The sequence below is a fragment of the Triticum aestivum genome, chromosome 1D, assembly GCF_018294505.1.
Source record: "Triticum aestivum cultivar Chinese Spring chromosome 1D, IWGSC CS RefSeq v2.1, whole genome shotgun sequence".
Taxonomy (NCBI): Eukaryota; Viridiplantae; Streptophyta; class Magnoliopsida; order Poales; family Poaceae; genus Triticum; species Triticum aestivum.
Window position 1 is genome coordinate 10311161 of NC_057796.1, and position 20708 is coordinate 10331868.

A 20708-nucleotide genomic window follows, 5' to 3' on the forward strand; every position below is an offset into this window, starting at 1 on the left:
TGCTCGCTTTTACAAATCTTGAATTCACTAAAGTGCAATGTAGGATGTCTTGGCTGTAAGCTAACCATGGACATGTGACCTTTAGTCTCGATCCAATGAGGCACAACTATCATCGGGAGTCTCTGTTAAAGAACATCGTATAATAACATACTTAGCAATGAAGTTTAACTTAAAAATAATGTATGCAAAAGATGCACTGAGGACAAATAGTAAAAATCTTATCATCTTTCATAAATAGATGTGACTGTAGTTCAATACAAACACTATTGGTCGCACGTTTTGAGTACTAAGATGTTCAAGTCCAGGAAAATAATTTGTCTTGACAGCATCAAGATCCTCAAGCCATGAAACATAATGACTTATCTCCTCGCAGTTTAGTTCAGCCCCGGGACAGTGGACGATCATGTCTACCAAGCGTCGGACATGTTTGCTTGAATGGAAATAAGCTGTCAATAGAAATTAGTTGTCAACTATTTTTGAATAAACAATATCGAAGACATAAATATGGTTGAGAAACTCCCATAATGGTAGAACTGGAGGCGTCTGCACATCGACCCAGATGTCGATATTACCTTCAGTATCATCTTCCGAATGAATATCAAGTGAACTCTCTTTACCTCCATAGTTTTCATAGGACTGAAACCAATCTTATCGAAGACAAAAATTCATGCATGACAGGGGATACGCTAGTAGAGTAGTAAAAAATTAAAATTATAAGTTGAAGCAAATGAAGCATAAGTCATGCTTAATTACGAAAAAAGACTTGTCGTTGTGACTTACTGTATCCACTTCGAAGGTCTCATCCAGCTTGATGCTGAAGCGCCTACCATCAACTAAGAAATTTCTGTCGCACAGGCCGCGCTCGTCTTCGCAGTATTCGCACATACCAAAATCCTTTTCGTCGTCAGACATTTCCTATGTTCATAGTTGAAACATTAATTGAAAATCGATCGAAGGCAACAAGCAGGAAACTCAACACACAAATCACTATTACTCAATATGCAACGGGTTGACTTTAGGTCTGTCGAGTCTTCCTTCCTAAACTCTCATCTCATGTATATGGTGGGCACTCCCTCTCTCATATTGCGACCATCGGTGATGGTTGCTACTCCTCCTTTCCCTAGTATGTTACAAATATCTAGCAGAAGCAAAAGAAGAAGAAGCGACCCCCACGACAACAGTCGGCATTCTTCTTCTCTCATATATGGTGGAGACTCTCCCTCACTGATTTTTTAACTGTAGCCCCGACAGATTTAAAGTCAACTCGAAATGTCGTTTGATTCTCTTACTAGCAAATCCGGGGCACTCGATATTTCCTACATATTCTAGCACAAGTCGTGCTTAAATTCACAGAAAAATCCGGCATGTCCTTTGCTAAAATAGGACATATCGAGCGCCTGAAATTTGCCGAAACGGAAATGAATCAACACTCCGGCAAAACATAGGCCACTCAGAAACGAATCAACACTTCGCACATGAGCATAAACTGGTGCTCATTGCATTTCAATGGTTCAATATTGACATTTTTTTGAATATGTCTTATAACCCGAACACTTCATTTGGTTAAGAAGCATAACTAAATACGAGCGCGGAGTTTCTACTCCCGAGCTCATCTGCACCCCCGCTCAGAAAAAAATTCAAAACAAATAGTAGAAAATTTTAAAAAATTCATTTTTTGGGTGGTAGATAATTTGATGCGTGGGGTCCGGTCCAAATTTCAACTCATTTGGACATCCGACCAGCTCTTGGCAAAAAAGACAAATTTAGGGTCTGTAAAAAAGTTTACTGTTTACGCATTGTTCTGCTCTGATTTGTCTTTTTTGCCGAGAGCTGCTCAGATGTCCAAATGAGTTGAAATTTGGAGCGGACCTCATGCATCAAATTATCTACCACACAAAAAATTGGATTTTTTTGAATTTTTCTACTATTTGTTTTGAATTTTTTCTGAGCGGGAGCAGATGAGCCTGGGCACCGAGTTGGATTTCTCAACTAAATATCCTAGTTTTACTTTATTCAACACCGAGGAGTGGAGAAGGAGGAGGTGGCCTTTTAGCTCACCGACTTGGGTGTAGAGGAAGAAGAGGTAGCTCGGATGACGATCACTCCAAGGAGACACAACTCTACAAAGCCTGCATATTCCACCGAGTAAAATTTTAATTAGATCATCAAATCTCATATAGCATTCTTTGATGACAAAGTGATAATGACATAAATTCAACTAGTTCTATTAATTCAACTAGTTAAACTAAGCACTTACTAAAAATAAACTAGTTCTATTAATTTTCTTACTAAAAATAAACTAGTTCTATAGTAAAATTTTAATTAGATCATCAAATTTCATATATCTAAATTTTCTTACTAAAAATAAACTAGTTCTATTAATTCAACTAGTTCAACTAAGCACTTACTATAAATAAAAATAATTAATTTTCTTACTAAAAAACAGTAAAAAAAACTATATTATACAAGAACAGTACAAAAAAAGTTTAGGGTTTAGGAGAGATGGAGGGAGGAGGGGGTGGGAGGGAGGAGGAGGGAGGAGGGGGCGACCGGAGAAGGAGTGGAAGGGGAGGAGGAGGAGGAGGGAGGAGGGGGCGGCCGAAGGAGGAGGGAGGAGGGAGGAGGGGGCGGCCGGAGGTGGAGGGAGGGGCGCGGTAGGGAGGAGGGAGGAGGAGGAGGAAGGAGAGAGGAGGATGAGGTAGGAGGAGGGATTACCTCAGTGGAGGAGGAGGAGGAGCGTTGGCGGCGGCGGGCGACGACGGTGGTCGGTGAACGGCGCCGGCGGCGGACGACAGGGGGTGCGGGGGAGTGAGAGTGGAGAGGGAGAGTGGGGCGGCCGGTTGGGGAAGGTAAAGTTGAACTTAGCAGTAGCGCGGGATATGATAAACCGCAACTGTTAAGTCAATAGCAGTAGCACGCCTGCAATACAGGTGCTACTATTATACCTAATAGGGTGGCAACGACGTGGCATTTTTAATGGTAGCGCGTTTTGCTACTAGCGCGCTGCTGCTACTTGTATAGTAGTAGCAGCAGCGCCTTATTTTAGACCGCGTTGCTGGTAATATTCTGTGTATAAGATTTTTCCTAGTAGTGTGCATGTATGCTTTATGGTGAATATTTATTAAATTGTATGAAATTTTTTTACATAAGCGTGAACACTTTTCTGCAAATTTATGAATATTATAGAATATATACATAGACAATAAATGATAAATAAAAAGGAAAACCATAACAATATAAAATGGAAAATCAAGAATTAATAAATCCTGTAAAGAAAATTGGCAAGATAAAATGAAAAAAAAAACTAGCAGAAACCCGAAAAGAAAACCCGGAAAGAAAAGGAAATTAGCAGACAAGGAAAACGGGTAGAGGAGGAAATCGGTATAATGGGCCAACCCATGTGCCTTTGCGCGTTGTTTTTTACATGGAAATTTGGAGCGCTTTATTAAGTCAAAACAGCTGCAGCAGCATATACGACCGTGCTCCAGTGGTCTACCCCGCCGGCCGGACGTGTCAAGCTGAATGTGGACGGACGGTAGTTGGCGGGAGTCGGCATGATCCTTCGCGACAACGACGGTAGCATTATCTTCTTCGCTTGCCGTTCCATACGACACTGCTCCGGACCTCTTCAAGCTGAACTTTTGGCGTGCCACGAGGGTTTGAATCTTGCTCTGTCTTCTCGGGAGTCGGGATCACCGCCGCCGCGACCAGGTCACGTCAGCGCCCCTGCCTTTAACTTTGGCCGGATCTGAAGGAGGCTGGTGCGGCGGCTAGGTTTCGACCGGGTCGCCCGCGGGGTGGGGCGACACGAGCGACCGCGCGGCCTTTAACTTTGGCCGGGCGCGTGACTTCTAGAAGGGGATTCGTGAGGGAATCGCTGATTTGGATTTTCGGGAGGCAAACAAGCAGCCTCGAGCATATCCCCCATCCCCATGCCAGATGAAGAGGAGGATGGCGGAGGGAAGGACCAGCGCTGGTGGTGGTCGTATGGCAGGGGCGATTGGTGGAGGGAGGAAAAGAGTAGCTAGGGTGACTGCTGCCTTCTCTTGCATTCGCTTTCTCGCCCCCGCCGCCGTGCCGTCACGAGGACTCCGACAGTGACGATTCCAGCGAAGCAGCAGCGGAAGACGAACACAACAGAGACGCACAAGCAGGAGACCAACAGGCCAGTGGCAATTCTTCTCTATGCCTTACAAGTTCCACGTGCACTAGCTTTTAGTGCAGGTGACATCGCTAGCTTCTACCTTACCTTGGATCGTTGAAAGTTTTAGTGCTCTCAACGTACGTGTTCAACGAAATAACAACCATGTTAATTGTGCTTTTCAGGTCAGTCGCCAAACGCGTCTCTCTCCACCTGCAGGATGATTTCCGTGGCATGGCCCTCCTCAGGTCTGAGCACTACTAAGCAATAAGCATAACCTTTGCACAATCCTCTTTATGTCTGTTTTGTAAACACCTTGGGCGAACTGTATATCTATCGCCGAGGATCTCAGGACTCCCATTAGTTAGAACTTCGAAATGATGCTCTAATACTACACTTGACACACAAATAAAGAGCTGGCATATTAAAATGGTTACTCTTTGGAACTTTGGTCAGTATTTAGCAGTGTTCAATATTGAAGAGATTACTATTTAGCTTTAGAGTATGAGGGCATGTGTTGTTCATTATCTCTTTTACCCCCTGTCGGCGGTACTGAGTGGCTTACCACTGATGCAAGACGAACATCAGTCGACTTACACTTTGACCGCAAATCACTTGAGTGGTGTGGTGTCATTAAAACAACCTGAGCAAGATTGGAGCTGATGGGTATTTGAGATTGTTGCTTTTTGATGGGACTGCAGCCAAATGAATCTCTCGCCTTGTCAAGCAAAAGATTAGTGATCTCGTGCAAGATCCAAATGTTACCAGTGATGATGGCTCTATAGAAACGAACAACTGCGAGCACTCAGATTCTTCATTTACGAAATGTTGAGCCAATTCAACCATGTCAAATGCAGTTTTGCGTGGAAGGGAGCTGGCATATTTGTAATTGATGTGTATGATGGCATGTCTTTTGAATGCAAGCTTCGTCTCGATAGGAGATCCTCCAGCTTCAGTGTGAGTTGAGTTATAGCATTGCTTAATTATTGCTTGACTTTGACCTTCCATTTTATTTTGAAAACTTAAGCCTCCTCATGTAGGTGTTGAAGTCTGACGGATCGGAGAATCAGATGGTAGTCGCTGGAGAGGCAAGGAACTCTCATGCTTGCGGCGATGCACCTGGTGGGCATTCCTTGCATTTTCCCCGTTGGATCACACGGGTACATGTATTTAATTATAGCAAAGTCACCATGTCTTTATCATGCCAGTATGCCAATGTGCCCAGAAATTAGATAACAGAGGGAAGTTAGCAAGTCACCAGCTCTGAAAGCATACCAAATATTTCAGTTTTTAGGCCACTGCTCAATTTTGAAGAGCTACTCCTTTGAACTAGATATGTGAGCTTTTTGTAAACTATAGGATATCATAGTCTGCTAAGTGGAAATAGAACTCTTTGATGTTGGGCATATCCTGTAGTATTTAAATCATTATTTTTTTACACATGTGATGCAAATCTTATTCGTTTAGAAAAATGGTGAATCTACAGGATTGGTATGAACTCAGAATACAAATTTTGGGACATCTATTAACATTGAAAGAGAATGACTGTGAAGACAATATGTGTGCTGCTGTCCTGGGATTCATCAGTTGTATCAGGAAAACCAAAGTAAAACAAGTACTCATATTTTTTTTCTACATTTTCCACATATAGCAAAGGTTGTACCACAGAAAGTATCGTGTGTGGCTGACACAAACTCCAAATATGGCACCTCTTGTCAAAAGTACACTGTATGAACGAGGATCATGTATTTGCTTTGATCTCAACCTTTGGATGCAGTTAGAAGGTTTCATCATAACAAAAATTGTTAGTTTTTGTAAATTAACCTCACCATTTTGATGATTGTAGGTCATCATTGTTCTCCAATATGAAACTATAGAGAAGGGACCTGACGTACATTTGTGTAACACAATTCAGTAAACACGTCTGGAAACTTTATTTCTTCTTCGAGATTGATTTACTTGGTGGTGCTATTGCCCATTTCCTCTTAACAAGACATGTATGATGTTCCAAAAAAGGAGCTTATGTGTTGTAGCCTTGATGGTAGTTTTATACATGTAGATGAGGAAAGTGTGCTTGAAGCGCGTCCTGTTAAAAAATGGGATGGGGACCTGTGCTGGTTTTGAGTCATACTTATTGGGTAGGCCCTTGCGATTTTTGCTCTCTCCATTGCCACGGCCTCGGTCGGGTTGTGATAAGGAGAATGAGATAGCGATGATGCGGTGCTTCACTGCTAGCTGAATTTTGCTGGTGCTAGCTGAACTTTGTGGTAGCTAAATTTTGCTATCACTGCTGCTAGCTGAATTTTGCATAGACATAATGCTCATCTAGACATGTTTTTCCAGTAGAAGTAAGAAATATATGCAGGTTTTTATGCCAAAAGCTTTTAATATTTTCCTCATAGTGTAAGTAAACTGATGATGCATGCCATGGCTAAGGATTTAGTTCCAACAGAAGCAACACATATTCATCTTGCCTACTATCCCATCAGTGGATGTCAGTCCTACACTTGAGCTAAGAATTCATTGCCCTTTTTTGAACAGGCTGCAGTAATTAACCAGTTTGTCACTACTTCAATGGATATAATGGAGCATATCGTCATTGCGTATGTAAAAGCATGTTTCAAAATTTAAATTACACTACAAGAAATATGTCAACTTGCGACCATCACTATTGGTCACTGAAAGGTCATTGTTTTTCATTTGCGACCTTTTTGTGACTAAAAACAGAAGGTCAAAAGCTGGCAGTCGTAAACTGAAATTAACGACCTTCTCTGTGAGAAGGTCGTGGAATTCCACGACCAAAACAAAAGGTCATTGATTCGATGACCTTCTGTTTTGGTCGCTAGCTCTCTGCCCAGGCCACGTCGGATCCAACGTGGCAATCTGACGTGGCAAAATTGCGACCAATTGAAAAGGTCGTTGATAAGATTCAGCCCGGTCCATTTCACTATTTTAGATGGGCCGAGCACAATAATTCAGCCTTTTTATATTTTTTTTCTTATTAATTTTGGTCAGTTATATGGGCCAGGCCCAACTATTCGGCCTTTTTAATTTTTGGGCCATGGCCTTTTCGCCTCAACAGCTTTATTTTTTTTCACTAGTCAAATGGGTCCCAGTTGTCAGGTTCAGGTAAGCGGGTCCCAACTAGCAAGATCATATTCTTCATATTTCAATTTAACAGTAAATAAATAACCAGTATTTAAATTGGCACAAACAAGAAACACACGTAATACTCCAGATTCAATACAGAGCTCTTGTTGTACAAGTACAAATAATAGGTAATAACATATACAATACTTTACAAGATCTACAAGCTCTACACGTAATAAGCTCCAACGTATACAAGCTCTACCAGAAGCCCTACAAGTGTAATAACTAGCTACAAACTCTAAAAGTATGGCAATCACGGTTACAAGCTCCACATGTGTAATAACAAGATACGGTTACGAGCTATGTTCTTCAGCTTGGAGCTCTTTTGATAGCGATCGTAAACTCTAAAAGTATGGCAATCACGGTTACAAGCTCCACATGTGTAATAACAAGATACGGTTACGAGCTATGTTCTTCAGCTTGGAGCTCTTTTGATAGAGATCGTAAACTAGGCACCTGCTCCTGTCAGGACTGGGCTAACAGAACGGTGATATGCCTTCCAGGGTCGCCCTGTTACATGTATCAACAGAGAAGAATTAGCTTTAAAAAGATCAGCAGAGAAGAATCAGAAAAACTGAAGCCAAAATACCAAGAGACCATTCAAAAAAGGACAGTTATTTAGATTAGAATGACGACACAAATTCAGCTAGTACCATGCTTTTTGTCCTCCAGCTAGTTAAAATGAGATAGCAGCAACAGCAATTCAAATAATTGAGCAATTTGAAACAGCAGCAGCAGCAGCAATTTAGGGGTTGAGCAAAGCTACAGGGGCTCTAAGTATTGACAGAGTTACCAGGAAAAATTTAGAGCTGTTTGTGAAGCTATGGAATAGTTTTAAGCAATACAAATGAGCATGACAAACAAATGCACGTGTTTATGAAACCACATGAGACTTTGCAACACATTTACCGCAGCGACTCATATTTCAAAGCATCCAGTCAAATGGCCTTATAATACCGGACAAGGAGGAACAGTTAAAGATGTGTGCACTTATCAGATATACAAAAACCATGCTTAAAAACCCACATATACAAATTTATGTGCATATACACATAGAACAGAGCTACCAAGCAAACTAGCAACCGTGCACTTGATAACCTGCCCCTGCACACTCTTATTCCCTCAAGTAATTCCCATTCCACAAGAACGGCACATGTACAGTATTCAAATTAGACAGAATTTTTTTTCTCGGAAGAGCAGGCTTTGAACCCACATGTTACATAGCTATTGCATATATCCCCATACAACAACAGAACTACTACATCATCCATGCATATAAACTTTTGCTCCCAGCCAACACCACGAGTCTTCTCAGCTACCTACCCAACTACAAGTCAGGAGGCCACTACTGTTAAACCAACTCAAGTGAGAGAGCCAGCAAACTAGGTGGGATCTTTCCTTGTCACTAAAATTAAAAATATGAGCACACCAAAAATTGATTGTGTCATAAAATGATCCTGAGAGTGCAGCACCATGTTACCATCTCTAAAGCTGATTAGCCAACAACAAAAATTATGTAACAATTGTGTACCATCTCTAGGTAGGAGATGGACTCACCGGAGAGGAGGTTGTAGTCGAAGCCGCACACAGGCGCCGCCGCCGCCGTCACCCTCTATAGGAGACGCTACCGCTTCATCGATAGACTCATCTGGTACAAGGAGATCATCAAAATGCATCACACTCATGATCATCTAAACGCAGCAGCAGCAGGAGCAAATACAAGTTTAGCCCACCATGAACAGGGGGCGCTAGGCAATCCAGTAGCAATGTCATATATAGGTAATGATAACAGGACCTTAGATAATTAGTTTTCGTTTGTCTCTATTTTTCTTGTGCGGCAACGAACAGAGCTAGAGCGAGGGATAGCAGCAGAGCAGAGTGGACCTTGGTCGTCTTGTGTGGCAGGAGGAGTATTCAATAGCAGCGTGAAGGATTTGTAACACTATTCTTTCATGTCAAAAGGACTGCATGAAGACTTGCTTTCACTTGGGGAAACCAAGCTAAGTAGCAGTCCAGAGAGACAGTACAAGTACATGCATCAGATAAACACCACGAGCAACACATGGTTCAAGAAGAAAGATATAACGAAAGTCTTTAACATCCTAGGATCAGTTGTTTTCTAGTAAAAACAATTCTAATTAAGAGAGCATGCTTCTTAAGACTGCGCTATTTTTCCCAATTGACAGCGTTATATCTCAGCGTTACATGTGAATAGAGATATGACAATAGCAGATACAAATAATTTGAGGGAACGACAAGTAGTAGATATGACAATAGCAGCTACAAATCAAAGTGCTCCTGTTACCAGAATTTTTTATGATAGCCACTGGGCTTCACAAGTATATGCAAGAAACATATCCCAATGCTTCACTTGATGTTCTTTTTCTTAAAAGTGGATGGGGAATAAATTATACAGGAGGTATCATGTGAGGATGAAAAGAAATCTAGTGAAGTTTCTATATTATTTGTACCTATCAGGTTAATAAACTTAACCAACCCGAGTAACTTAACTAGGAATCCAGTGATAGTGCAAGTGCTTGAGTAATAATAAACTTAATAATACACGCTAACCATCCGAGATTAATAACTTTACTATCAACCTATGCCTGAGTGCAACTACAATACTTATTTAAGCCCTTATCAACCTTTGCTACAAGGCGAGATAAACAGAAGCAACACAACTGCACTTAATAATACACACTAACCATCCGAGTTTAATAACTTTGCTATCAATTTAATTTTTTATTTCCAAGTCTTGTATATCCTAGCACATGCTGGAGTAAAGGCCAAGCAATCCAGTATGATGATATGCATGTCTAAATGAGATAATGCAACATTTCCTGCACATTCCAAGTGTGTTTGCCTCTTGCAAGACCAACATATCCCTTCCGGTGATTGTTTCCATTGGACAAAGCAAGGAACTGCTTTCACTTGCTGATGCAACACTAGAACATACTATTCGTCGTTTATTAACTGAAGGTGTATCCCTTTTACTTGTCTAGAACTTAGGAACCAAGCTATTGACAGTATCTAGAATTTAGCATCAGGCAAGCCAACAGTTGCAGTCAGACACCCTGACACGAAAGCGACCCTAACTGTACAACAACTCAAGTCAAACAGACACAATAATACGGCATCACCAATCATGTCAACCATCCATAGGCACAACGCTAAATAGCAACAAAGTTAATACAATGTAAACAGATCAAGTACAGATTGATAACTCATAATGACAATATTGCCTAGCATGCATCTTTCAGGGATTAAAATGGCAAGATCACAGAATCCTACATCAACCAGATTGAATGACCCAAACTAAACCATCATCAATCTCTCGATGGACACACTGCACAAGGCGCAGGACAAAATGCAACACACATGCTAGAGTAAAATCACACAAAGCAAACCAACAGCCTTAAACAAACATCATCAGCGATAGTGCAGCAGATGCTAACTTTAGATGCTGCTCGGGTACATGAACACTCTAACCTTGCGCCCCTGCACACAACGCAAAGCAACAAACAGCCTCAGCAAAAAAGCACCATCAAGAAAGCAAGCAGCGGATCAAAAACTAAGGGCGGGCGGGCACTAACCATGGACTCGGCGGGGAGGTTGGACTTGAACTGGGCGCGGACGACGCCGGACTTGCCGTGTGGGCGGGTGATCTTGCCCCAGAGGTAGCGGTAGTGGGTGTCGTTGCTCTTGGTCTTGGCCTTGTACACGTACGCCAGGCGCTTCCCGGCGTACCACGCCACGTCCTCCTTGGTGTTCACCCCCTCGACCTGCACCAGCGATGTGCTCTTGTACTGGTTCGACTTCGACCTGCAGATCAACCCCCACATCGCCGTCAGCGCGCCGCTCAATCTCACCATGAGGGAAGATGAGGGGGGAGAAGGTCGGGGGGTGCGGGAGGCGATGGGCGCTGCGACGGCGAGGGGAGGCGAGGCGGCGAGGGGAGAGGGAGGTGGGTGGCGGATCTGGATCTGGAGAGGGGTTGGGAGACGGCGCTAGGGTTTGGGGAAAGGGCGACGAGGATTGGTGCGGCCGCGATCTGGAAGGGAGGAGGTGGCGGCTGCGATTTGGAAGGGACGAGCGCGGATCCGACCGCGGCCGTGGGAGAGAAGGGGAGGGGAGGGGTTATCGGCGACCGAGGTTGGGCGAGAGGACGGAGGACGGCGGCGGCGGCGGCTGGGTGGTTGGGGATCGAGAGATTGAGACGGAGGAGGATTGAGAGGGTGGCGGCTGTGGGACGAGAGGGGGAGAGTGGATCGGCAAAGTTAGGGTTTGGGTGAGAGGGTGAGGGGTGGGGGCTGCCGTTGGATCCAGAAGCATCCGACGGTGGTTGATGCAGGATCCGCGTGATATGCCTATGGACCAATCAGAGCGCACCAAACAATTTGTAGATTTTTTGACTATATAAATTGGTCATGATTGATTACATACAAATTTTTCATTTCATTTTTCAATGCTCAAAATGTGTTCTTTTGTGAAAGACCTATCAAATATTTGTTCAAATGATGTCATATTTTGCACAATTTTACATCCTAGATTGGCAAACAACATTGACAAAGGGAGTTTTTATTTCTTTTGCATGATTTTTTTCCATTTTTTGAGTGCCCAAAATAAGTTTTTTTAAGGACTTACCATATATTTGTTGCAAAATTGGACCAAATCATTTTTATAAAATACTAGGCCATATTTAATGCACAATTGACAAAATGGTTGGGTGTAAAAAGTTTTGATCCACCTCTGGTGAAAAAGACAAATTCCCGCCGATTCAGCTGGAAGCGGCTCAAATTTGAACTGTACCTGCCTTGTAGTTTGCTCTTTATTTTTTCCAAAAATCATTTCTAGGTACATAAGTATCGATTTAATCAGAGAAACACCAAAAAAAATTCAAGATTCAACCACTAGCTAGGAACAGTCATTCCCGCCGTTTTGACCGCATTTTGAAACGGGCATAAAAAATTCAAAAAAAAAATCAAAAAATGGGAAAACCTTCGCATTGTGTCATTATATGTGGCCAAGTTTCCAGGAAAAATAATAAACTTGTAATACGCAAATTATTTTTAAAGTGTTCTCAGAAAGGAGCTATCATGCGTGAAGATTCATGACTTTCAAGCCAAATGATCAATCTTATGGCCACATTCATGGCATAGTTTGTTCAAATGATCTCATATTGTGCACAAGGGTGCATCTTGGAATTCCAAACAATGTTTTCTAAGGGAGTTTCATTTTCTTTGGACGAAAAATTCATTTTCCATTTTTCGAGTGCCCGAAATGAGGTTTTTTTGTGAAGGACCTACCATATATTGGTTGCAAAATTGGACCAAATCATTTTTATAAAATACTAGGCCATATTTAATGCACAATTGACAAAATGGTTGGGTGTAAAAAGTTTTGATCCACCTCTGGTGAAGAAGATAAATTCCCGCCGATTCAGTTGGAAGCGGGTCAAATTTGAACTGTAGCTGCCTCGTAGTTTGCTCTTTATTTTTTCCAAAAATCATTTCTAGGTACATAAATATCTATTTAATCAGAGAAACACCAAAAAAATTCAAGATTGAACCACTAGCTAGCAACGGTCATCCCCGCCGTTTTGACCGCATTTTGGAACGGGCATAAAAAATTCAAAAAAATCAAAAAATGGGAAAACCTTCGCATTGTGTCATTATATGTGGCCAAGTTTACAGGAAAAATAATAAACTTGTAATACGCAAATTATTTTTAAAAAGTGTTCTCAGAAAGGAGCTATCATGCGTGAAGATTCATGGCTTTCAAGCCAAATGATCAATCTTATGGCCACATTCATGGCATAGTTTGTTCAAATGACCTCATATTGTGCACAAGGGTGCATCTTGGAATTCCAAACAATGTTGCCTAAGGGAGTTTTCATTTTCTTTGGACGAAAAATTCATTTTCCATTTTTCGAGTGCCCGAAATAAGATTTTTTTGTGAAGGACCTCCCATATATTTGTTGCAAAATTGGACCAAATCAATTTTCTAAAATATTAGGACATATTTAATGCACAATTAACCAAATGGTTAGGTGTAAAAAGTTTTGATCCACCTCTGGTGAAAAAGACAAATTCTCGCTGATTCAGTTGGAAACAGGTCAAATTTGAACTGTAGCTGCCTCGTAGTTTGCTCTTTATTTTTTCCAAAAATCATTTCTAGGTACATAAGTATCTATTTAATCAGAGAAACACCAAAAAAATTTCCAGATTCAACCACTAGCTAGGAACGGTCATTCCCGCCGTTTTGACCGCATTTTGAAACGGGCATAAAAAATTCAAAAAAATTCAAAAATTGGAAAACCTTCGCATTGTGTCATTATATGTGGCCAAGTTTCCAGGAAAAATAATAAACTTGTAATACGGAAATTATTTTTAAAAAGTGTTCTCATAAACGAGCTATCATGCGTGAAGATTCATGGCTTTCAAGTCAAATGATCAATCTTATGGCCACATTCATGGCATAGTTTGTTCAACTGATCTCATATTGTGCACAAGGGTGCATCTTGGAATTCCAAACAATGTTGCCTAAGGGAGTTTTCATTTTCTTTGCACGGAAAATTCATTTTCCATTTTCCGAGTGCCTGAAATGAGTTTTCTTTGTGAAGGACCTACCATATATTTGTTGAAAAATTAGACCAAATCAATTTTCTAAAATACTAGGCCATATTTAATGCACAATTGACAAAATGGTTGGGTGTCAAAAGTTTTGATCCACCTTTGGTGAAAAAGACAAATTCCCGCCGATTCAGTAGGAAGCGGGTAAAATTTGAACTGCAGCTGCCTCATAGTTTGCTATTTATTTTTTCCAAAAATCATTTCTAGTTACATAAGTACCTATTTAATCAGAAATACATGGTTTGGTGGCGATACGTTGAGGTTTGGACAGTGGCCGAGGGCCCCAACTCTAGAGAGCGTAAACTTGCATGCCCGCCGCGAGGTCACCGCGTGACCGTGGCGTTGCCATGTGTTCTGGGCGGCCTAGACATGTCTAGTGGGTTGGGCACTCCCCAGGTAGGTGCTAGGAAGAAAATCACAACATAAGATTCTCACGAGGAGACCGATCGATGCTCAAACATGAATAAGCAGCCAAGTGTTTGATTAGCAGTATCGGAAATGCACATGGCTAATGGACGTGAGTTTTGGCTGAGGATGATCAGTTACTAAGAAGACCGTCTTCACAAATTTTTAGTTCAAAAGGAGGAGCCTAGGTGGTACTTGCTTTGCAAAGTACCACACTGGACATAAATACGAATGTCGAAGCTGGGCTCAAAATAATGAATGGATTGAGTTAGCATTTGGTGGAGGATGGTTATTTGGACATAGGAAAGCACTGTAGAAAATGGATACTATTTGGCGCATTTAATTCTTTTGGAGTACTAAACAATCATGCGGCTCTCTACAGATTTTAAAATTCATGGTAGGACCACAGGAGAATACTACTTTGTTGGGGGGAGATAATTTGTTGAACGGATAGCGTTGATGCCTTGCAAAGTTTCACAGAGAACAAGCTATACGTGGATTTCTTCCAATTGCAGCAAGCTTCGAGCAAGCAAAACTATCTTTGTAAATTATCTTCTTGAACACTCTCCTTAATTATGTGTAGTTCTTTATTTTCTTTGTATTTTCACCTTTCCTTGTACTGCATTTCAATGTACTGAACACTCTCCTTAATCAAGGGAAGCAACACCTGATTGCCTTCATATAAAAAGAACACAATGTGAACATGTACAAGGCGATGTATAGCACGAACAGGAAAAAAAATACTGCACGAAGGTGAGTGCAAGTGTATGATTTTCTAGAATTATTTTCTTGGCAGAAGTTACTATATTCTCAATATACATCATAAATAATTAGGGAATTCAAAAAAGGTCCGAAAATTTAAAAAATGAGAATTTTGAAATAAAATGTTTAATAAATCATAAAATGTTTGTCGAGTCAAAAAATGTTCGCAATTTTGTAAAGAAAATATTTGCTTATTCAAAAAATGTTCCAAATTTTGGAAACAAATGTTCATGATTTTTAAAAAAGTTCGTTTATTAAAAAATTGTAATGAAATTGAATAGAACTTTGCCAATTCAAAAAATGTTTATGAATGGAAAAATATCCTTAAAACTTAAAAACTGTTCGTGACTTACAAAATAGTTTATTCGTTCATTAAATGTTCGTTGGTTCAAAAATGGCCATGCTGCATTCCAGAAAATGTTCATGGATTTCAAAAATTGTTCCACCAATTTACAAAATAATGTTCATCGATTCTAGGAATGTTCACCGAATCAAGAAAATTGTTTAAAAAAATGTTGACACTTTTAAAAAGAAGTTTAAAATAGTATAAAATGTTCATGAATCAAATAATGTTCTTGATTTTAGAAAATGTTTGAAAATTTGTAAAAGTGTTCACAAATTTGAAAAATGTTTACGATTTCAAATATGTGCACGAGTTTAAAAAGATGTCATGATTTCTCGAAATTGAGAGTGATACTGTATCTCGCTGATGCAGCAAAATGTGGTCATGGCCATTGGAGATTATAATTTTTTTTCTCCCGTTGCAACGCACGGGCCCTTTTGCTAGTTAAGTCAAAACAGCTGCAATAGCATACGACCATGCTCCAGTGTTCTACCCCGCCGGCCGGACGTGTCAAGCTGAATGTGGACGGATGGTAGTTGGCGGGAGTCGGCATGATCCTTCGCGACAACGACGGTAGCATTATCTTCTTTGCTTGCCGTTCCATACGACACTGCTCGGGACCTCTTCAAGCTGAACTTTTGGCGTGCCACGAGGGTTTGAATCTTGCTCTTCAGTCGTCTTCTCGGTATAATCGAGATGAATTGCATGGATGCACTCAGGTTGATCAAGTCGCCCAATCTCGACAGATCACCTCATATGATGTTAGTTCAGGAAATCAAAAGTCTCTTGCTCAATGGGATAGCTCTATTGCTTGTCTAAGTAGGAACCAGAACATTGTCAGTCACACCCTTGCTGGTTTCGGTTCCTGGGAGGGCCAGTAGATGTTCCTCTTCTTTGTAGGAACGAACTCATCACACATTAAGCAATGAAATCCCTTTTAACCTCGAAAAAAAAACTGCTCCAGCAGAATCTGCTAGGAGACTAACTACAAGAAAACTAGGAATAGATCCAACCAGCCTTTTGTCACGTCGAGGGTGCTAGCCTGTTTAGCACACAAATGTGCCATGAAGTTTGCTGATCGGAAAACGTGCTGAATAGAAAAAGAACTGAAACCGGAGCATGCCTGAATATGGTTTACACCAAGCGGCCATGAAACTGGAGCAGGACCTTTTTTTTCGAGGGACCTAGCGGTGAATACTTTGTTAATCCAGTGTACACAAAACCTTTTCCACCCAATTTTGTGAACGGTTACATGGCAATTGTTCTTTTCTTTTCTTCCGGATTTTTTCTTGCTTTTTTGTGAAAATCGAGGACATGTTTTTCATGTTCATTTAAAAAATCATGAATATTCTTTTGAAATTTCTAGAACATTCATAATAGCTTAGCATTATTTTTCATATTTCTAAACATTTTTAAAATTTACGAACATTTTTTTATAAAACCTGACGGAACTAAAAACCGGCTGATGTAAAATATCGGCCAGAAACTAAAAGCCGTGTGATCCAATTTCTCCGGTCCCACCCGTCAATCTCGGGGGCCAGAGGGGGGGGGGGGGTTGTGTGTCAAATTATCAAATGGAGAAGGAAAGTGTGGCTTATATGATCCAATTTCTCTTCTCCTGCCGAACGGAGCGCACTATAGCTTAATGGGCCGTCTTTCGCGTAAAGATTAATAAGGCCCAGCCCGAAGCAGCAGTGGCGATTAGGAAGGAATAAAAAGGAGGAATCGGGCAGGCCTCGACCGTGGACGGCGACTTAGGGTTAGCTTCATCGGCCTTGGCGGCGACGGCGACGGCGACGGCGGGGAATTGGGATTCATGGCGTGCGTAGGGGAGGAGGAGTTGAGTTGGGAGGACCTCTTCTTTGACGAGGCGAAGATGCTGGCCGCGGCGCAGAAGGAGGAGGAGAAGAAGGCGCGGCAGGAAGAGGAGAAGGCGCGGCAGGAAGAGGAGAAGGCGCGGAAGGCGGAGGAGAGACGGCGGCGAGGCCTAGATCACAAGCGGGTCATGGCATCCATCGTCGAGTACGACCCCAAGACGAAGCGCAAGGTCCGCACCCGCTACTCCTTCAACGACTTCTCCGTCTTCGACATCAACGCCGAGTGTAAGTCCGTCCGCCATGATCAAAACCTAGATCCCGACCTGATTCTATTTCAAAGGCATACATTTCCAATTGTGTATGTATTAATTGTATTTATGTATGTTTCTTTCAAGTTGTTTTCACGATTGCTAGCCTCGTTGGTGGAATCTCCCTTGCATATATATCTAGTTATGTTTACAACAATTGCACAATGTTCAGTCCCATATTTCACAATTCACAACAATTGCACATGATGTGTTGTTGATTACTGCTCATTTATTGGCTCAATGTTTAAAATGAATGAATACACTACTCCATCCGATCCAAATTAATTGACGCGGTATCTATACAACCTCTATACAATGTTCTATACAGGCTGTGCCAATTAATTTGGATCGGAGGGAGTAATAAGAGTAGATAGATTCCTTTCTATAGACCCAAAGATATTTGCATCTCTTCTCTTTTTGCATATCCTTTCTTGTTATGCTTGCTGACTCAAAGCCTGATTAATTGTAAAATTTAACAGAAAATTGTTTCATTCTTTCCACGTCTTGTTATTTATCTGTCTCGTCTTGTTTGCATCAACTATGTATGCTATTGTTGTTGAGTGATTTGATTTGTACTGTTTAAGTGAAACAAGAATAGTTTGCTGTGTCGAGAGGCAAACATGATTTGAAAACTGAATTTCTTGCAGTATGAATAAGAATAGGAAATCTGAATTGTATCCTTGTCGTGCTGCTGCGGTGCATTTTTTGCTTTACATAATTCTTTTTGCCCCTCACAACTAGCTTGTGCTTTTGTTTTTCCATCGCAGCGCCTATCCCTCCAATGCGATACACCAAGAGGTCTGTACATGGTTTGATACTCCAAGACACTGCAAACATACTTACTGTCAAGATAGTATCCTCGGATAAAGGCTTCCCAATCAATGTGTATGGCACTATCATCGCTAGAGACAGCATCGACCACAAGTGCATGTACCTCTTTAACCGCACCAGGGACAATTGCCAACCTATCAAGTCAAGGGTACGTACGCCTTTGCTTCAAAACCACTGCTTATGTGCCTCTTGATTTTATTTATTTTGTAACTCTATTGCATATTCCGTTGGAGGCTTTATTGATATTTGGATTATCATAATCTAATCTTTTGAGCTATTGCTTTTCACAGGATGAAAATCTGATCTTAACTGGCCCAGGTCGAGGTCTGGTATTACTTGATTTCATATATCTGGAGATTGATCTTAAAATCAAGGTTGGCGAAGAGCCTCTAGACGAGCAAATCAGCAAGGGTTTGCTTATGATTGATGGACGAGTTCTTCCTAGAGACGAAAAGGTTGCTGTTGGACAGCAAACTCTTGAGAGCTGGTTTAGTATTGTGGACGTGAGGTATGCAACTCTTCTTCATGCTGTCGAGGGTACCTTCGAGATCAAGTTACTCGAGGGACGTTTCTGTGGAAAGATTAAGGCTGGCATCGAGGGCATTCAACCTAGGATTGTGGTTTATAATAGCAAGGAAGACGGTGTGGTGCCTTCTGAAGGCCGTACAGATATCACACTCCGGCGACGTGTCATGACCCTCCGTCTGGATGGTATGCTCACACTTGGCTTTGCAGTCCGTGGTCTTGGTGGTGCTGCTGCTACTAGACAATGGAAAGTTGAATTCACACCACGACACCGTGGTGAAGATAAAAAGGAGATTTCTTGTGGTATTGCCAGGCTTCAAGTGAAGGTCTTCTGGTCCATGCTGGACTATAGGCCGTAAATCGTAATCCTGTGGTAACATGACAAGCAAAGTTGCGGGTGTAATGAAGTGAGGGTTGTGTTATCATGCTTCAAATGATGTAATGGATCAAGTAATGTTTGTAGCGAACTAAGTTATATATTTATATTGTCGTGGGGTAGTGTATTGAATTGGTTGCTTCTGCCTTTTGGCAATACTGGATGGAAGCACTTGTGTTTGAAGTATATTATGCAGAAATCTGAACGTTTCTATTTTCTGTTATCTACTACTAGTATGTCATTGTCTGACAGAAATTGGTAGATGTATATATACATCGCATGGCTGAAGGCCATCATTCATGTGGAACTTGTGAAGAATGCCAGGTCAGATGTGTCATTGCTTCTAACTGGAAATAATGTCTTGTGGTCTGACATTAAACAGATCTGGTGGCAGGTACAGGTACACTGGAGGGGATAAAAAAGATCTCTCAACAGATCTCTTTGATTCTCAACTCTCCTTTGCAGCTGACTGGGGGGCGAAAAACATGGTGGAGGTGTTTCTGATCCCCATGCATTTACCTCTATTGTGCTGCCGAAAAGCACTAGAGAGAATCATATAAGCAGCCTTGGGAAATCTTGAAAAGCTCAGGTGGCGCCACGAAACAATTTGTTTTTTTTTTTTGTGTGTGTGTGATTGTACTGCTCACCGGGTGCATCTAAGCTCAGGTTCTGGATTGAATTATCTGGTGAGGCATACATTTCCTGGAATGAAAGAAAATCAACAAAGACTAATCAATGGACTTGAGCGGCACTCGATCTTGGTTTTCTTGAGCGGCAACTGGCTTTGGTCAGTTTGGGAGCTCCAAAGGTGAGATCAGGCCGAGGGTGGAGACTTTTACTCTGTAGGGCATGTAGGTGAGATCATGGTGCATAGCGCACCTGCGCAGCTGCCTCAGAGAGGCCAGGGTTGATCATTCATTGCTACCTGGATAAAAACCATTCGCCCCATAATCTGGCGAGACGGGGTTGATAGCTTCCGAAAGCATTTTGGAGAGAGCCATCCATCTCTCCAACTCCGATCGAGGGTTTTTTCCTCTTTCTGAAAGACTACACGCAACAGACCAGAAAATTCACAGAACGAATGCGACAGCCGACAGGTACACCTACGGCCTACATCAAGATATCTCCCAGACCACCCAGGTCCAATGTCCAGGAGAAGAGAGCATCAACATTTTGCAATAGCAGTATCACACAGCACATTCAAGGACATCTAACCAACTCAGGAAGAAGAAAATAAAGTAAGCTAGCTAGTGTGTCGATCGAAACGAGTTGCTATATACAAGTTGCCACGCGCGGCGCGGTTGCTTCTTCCCTGCAGCCCTGGGTTTGTGGGTTCCGAGTCCTACTCTACTCGGAAGGCTCATGTGTGAGTCCAGTATACTCCAGTTACAATGAATGAATGCCTCTCACTCATATCA

At 41.7% G+C, this 20708-nt stretch overlaps 2 protein-coding genes and 1 pseudogene across 2 annotated transcripts; 2 read left to right on the forward strand and 1 right to left on the reverse strand.

Moving 5' to 3' along the window:
* The first annotated feature begins 4045 nt into the window (after positions 1–4045).
* Positions 4046–5107, forward strand: LOC123156900 (uncharacterized; annotated as a pseudogene).
* Positions 5108–10747: 5640 nt separating this feature from the next.
* LOC123156905 (60S ribosomal protein L35a-1-like) lies at positions 10748–11163 on the reverse strand. The gene is made up of 2 exons (XM_044575100.1): positions 10885–11163; positions 10748–10789 (listed from the first exon to the last, which is right to left on the reverse strand). Exons 1-2 carry the CDS (start codon positions 11161–11163, stop codon positions 10748–10750), a joined length of 321 nt encoding a protein of 106 aa, XP_044431035.1.
* A 5998-nt stretch (positions 11164–17161) lies between these two features.
* Positions 17162–19273, forward strand: LOC123156912 (uncharacterized). Its single transcript, XM_044575108.1, has 3 exons — positions 17162–17535; positions 18326–18537; positions 18680–19273. Exons 1-3 carry the CDS (start codon positions 17250–17252, stop codon positions 19271–19273), a joined length of 1092 nt encoding a protein of 363 aa, XP_044431043.1. The 5' UTR covers positions 17162–17249.
* The last annotated feature ends 1435 nt before the right edge of the window (positions 19274–20708 follow it).

What these genes read in the sequence shown, in the direction of transcription:
- LOC123156905 (XM_044575100.1), bottom strand. Translation starts at nt 11,163, where the DNA reads ATGGTGAGATTGAGCGGCGCGCTGACGGCGATGTGGGGGTTGATCTGC. An exon ending in ACCTCCCCGCCGAGTCCATG is followed by an intron (nt 10,790 to 10,884) that starts GTTAGTGCCCGC and finishes CGTTGTGTGCAG; the next exon opens with GGGCGCAAGGTTAGAGTGTT.
- LOC123156912 (XM_044575108.1), top strand. Translation starts at nt 17,250, where the DNA reads ATGGCGTGCGTAGGGGAGGAGGAGTTGAGTTGGGAGGACCTCTTCTTT. An exon ending in CTTCGACATCAACGCCGAGT is followed by an intron (nt 17,536 to 18,325) that starts GTAAGTCCGTCC and finishes TTTCCATCGCAG; the next exon opens with CGCCTATCCCTCCAATGCGA. An exon ending in GCCAACCTATCAAGTCAAGG is followed by an intron (nt 18,538 to 18,679) that starts GTACGTACGCCT and finishes TGCTTTTCACAG; the next exon opens with GATGAAAATCTGATCTTAAC.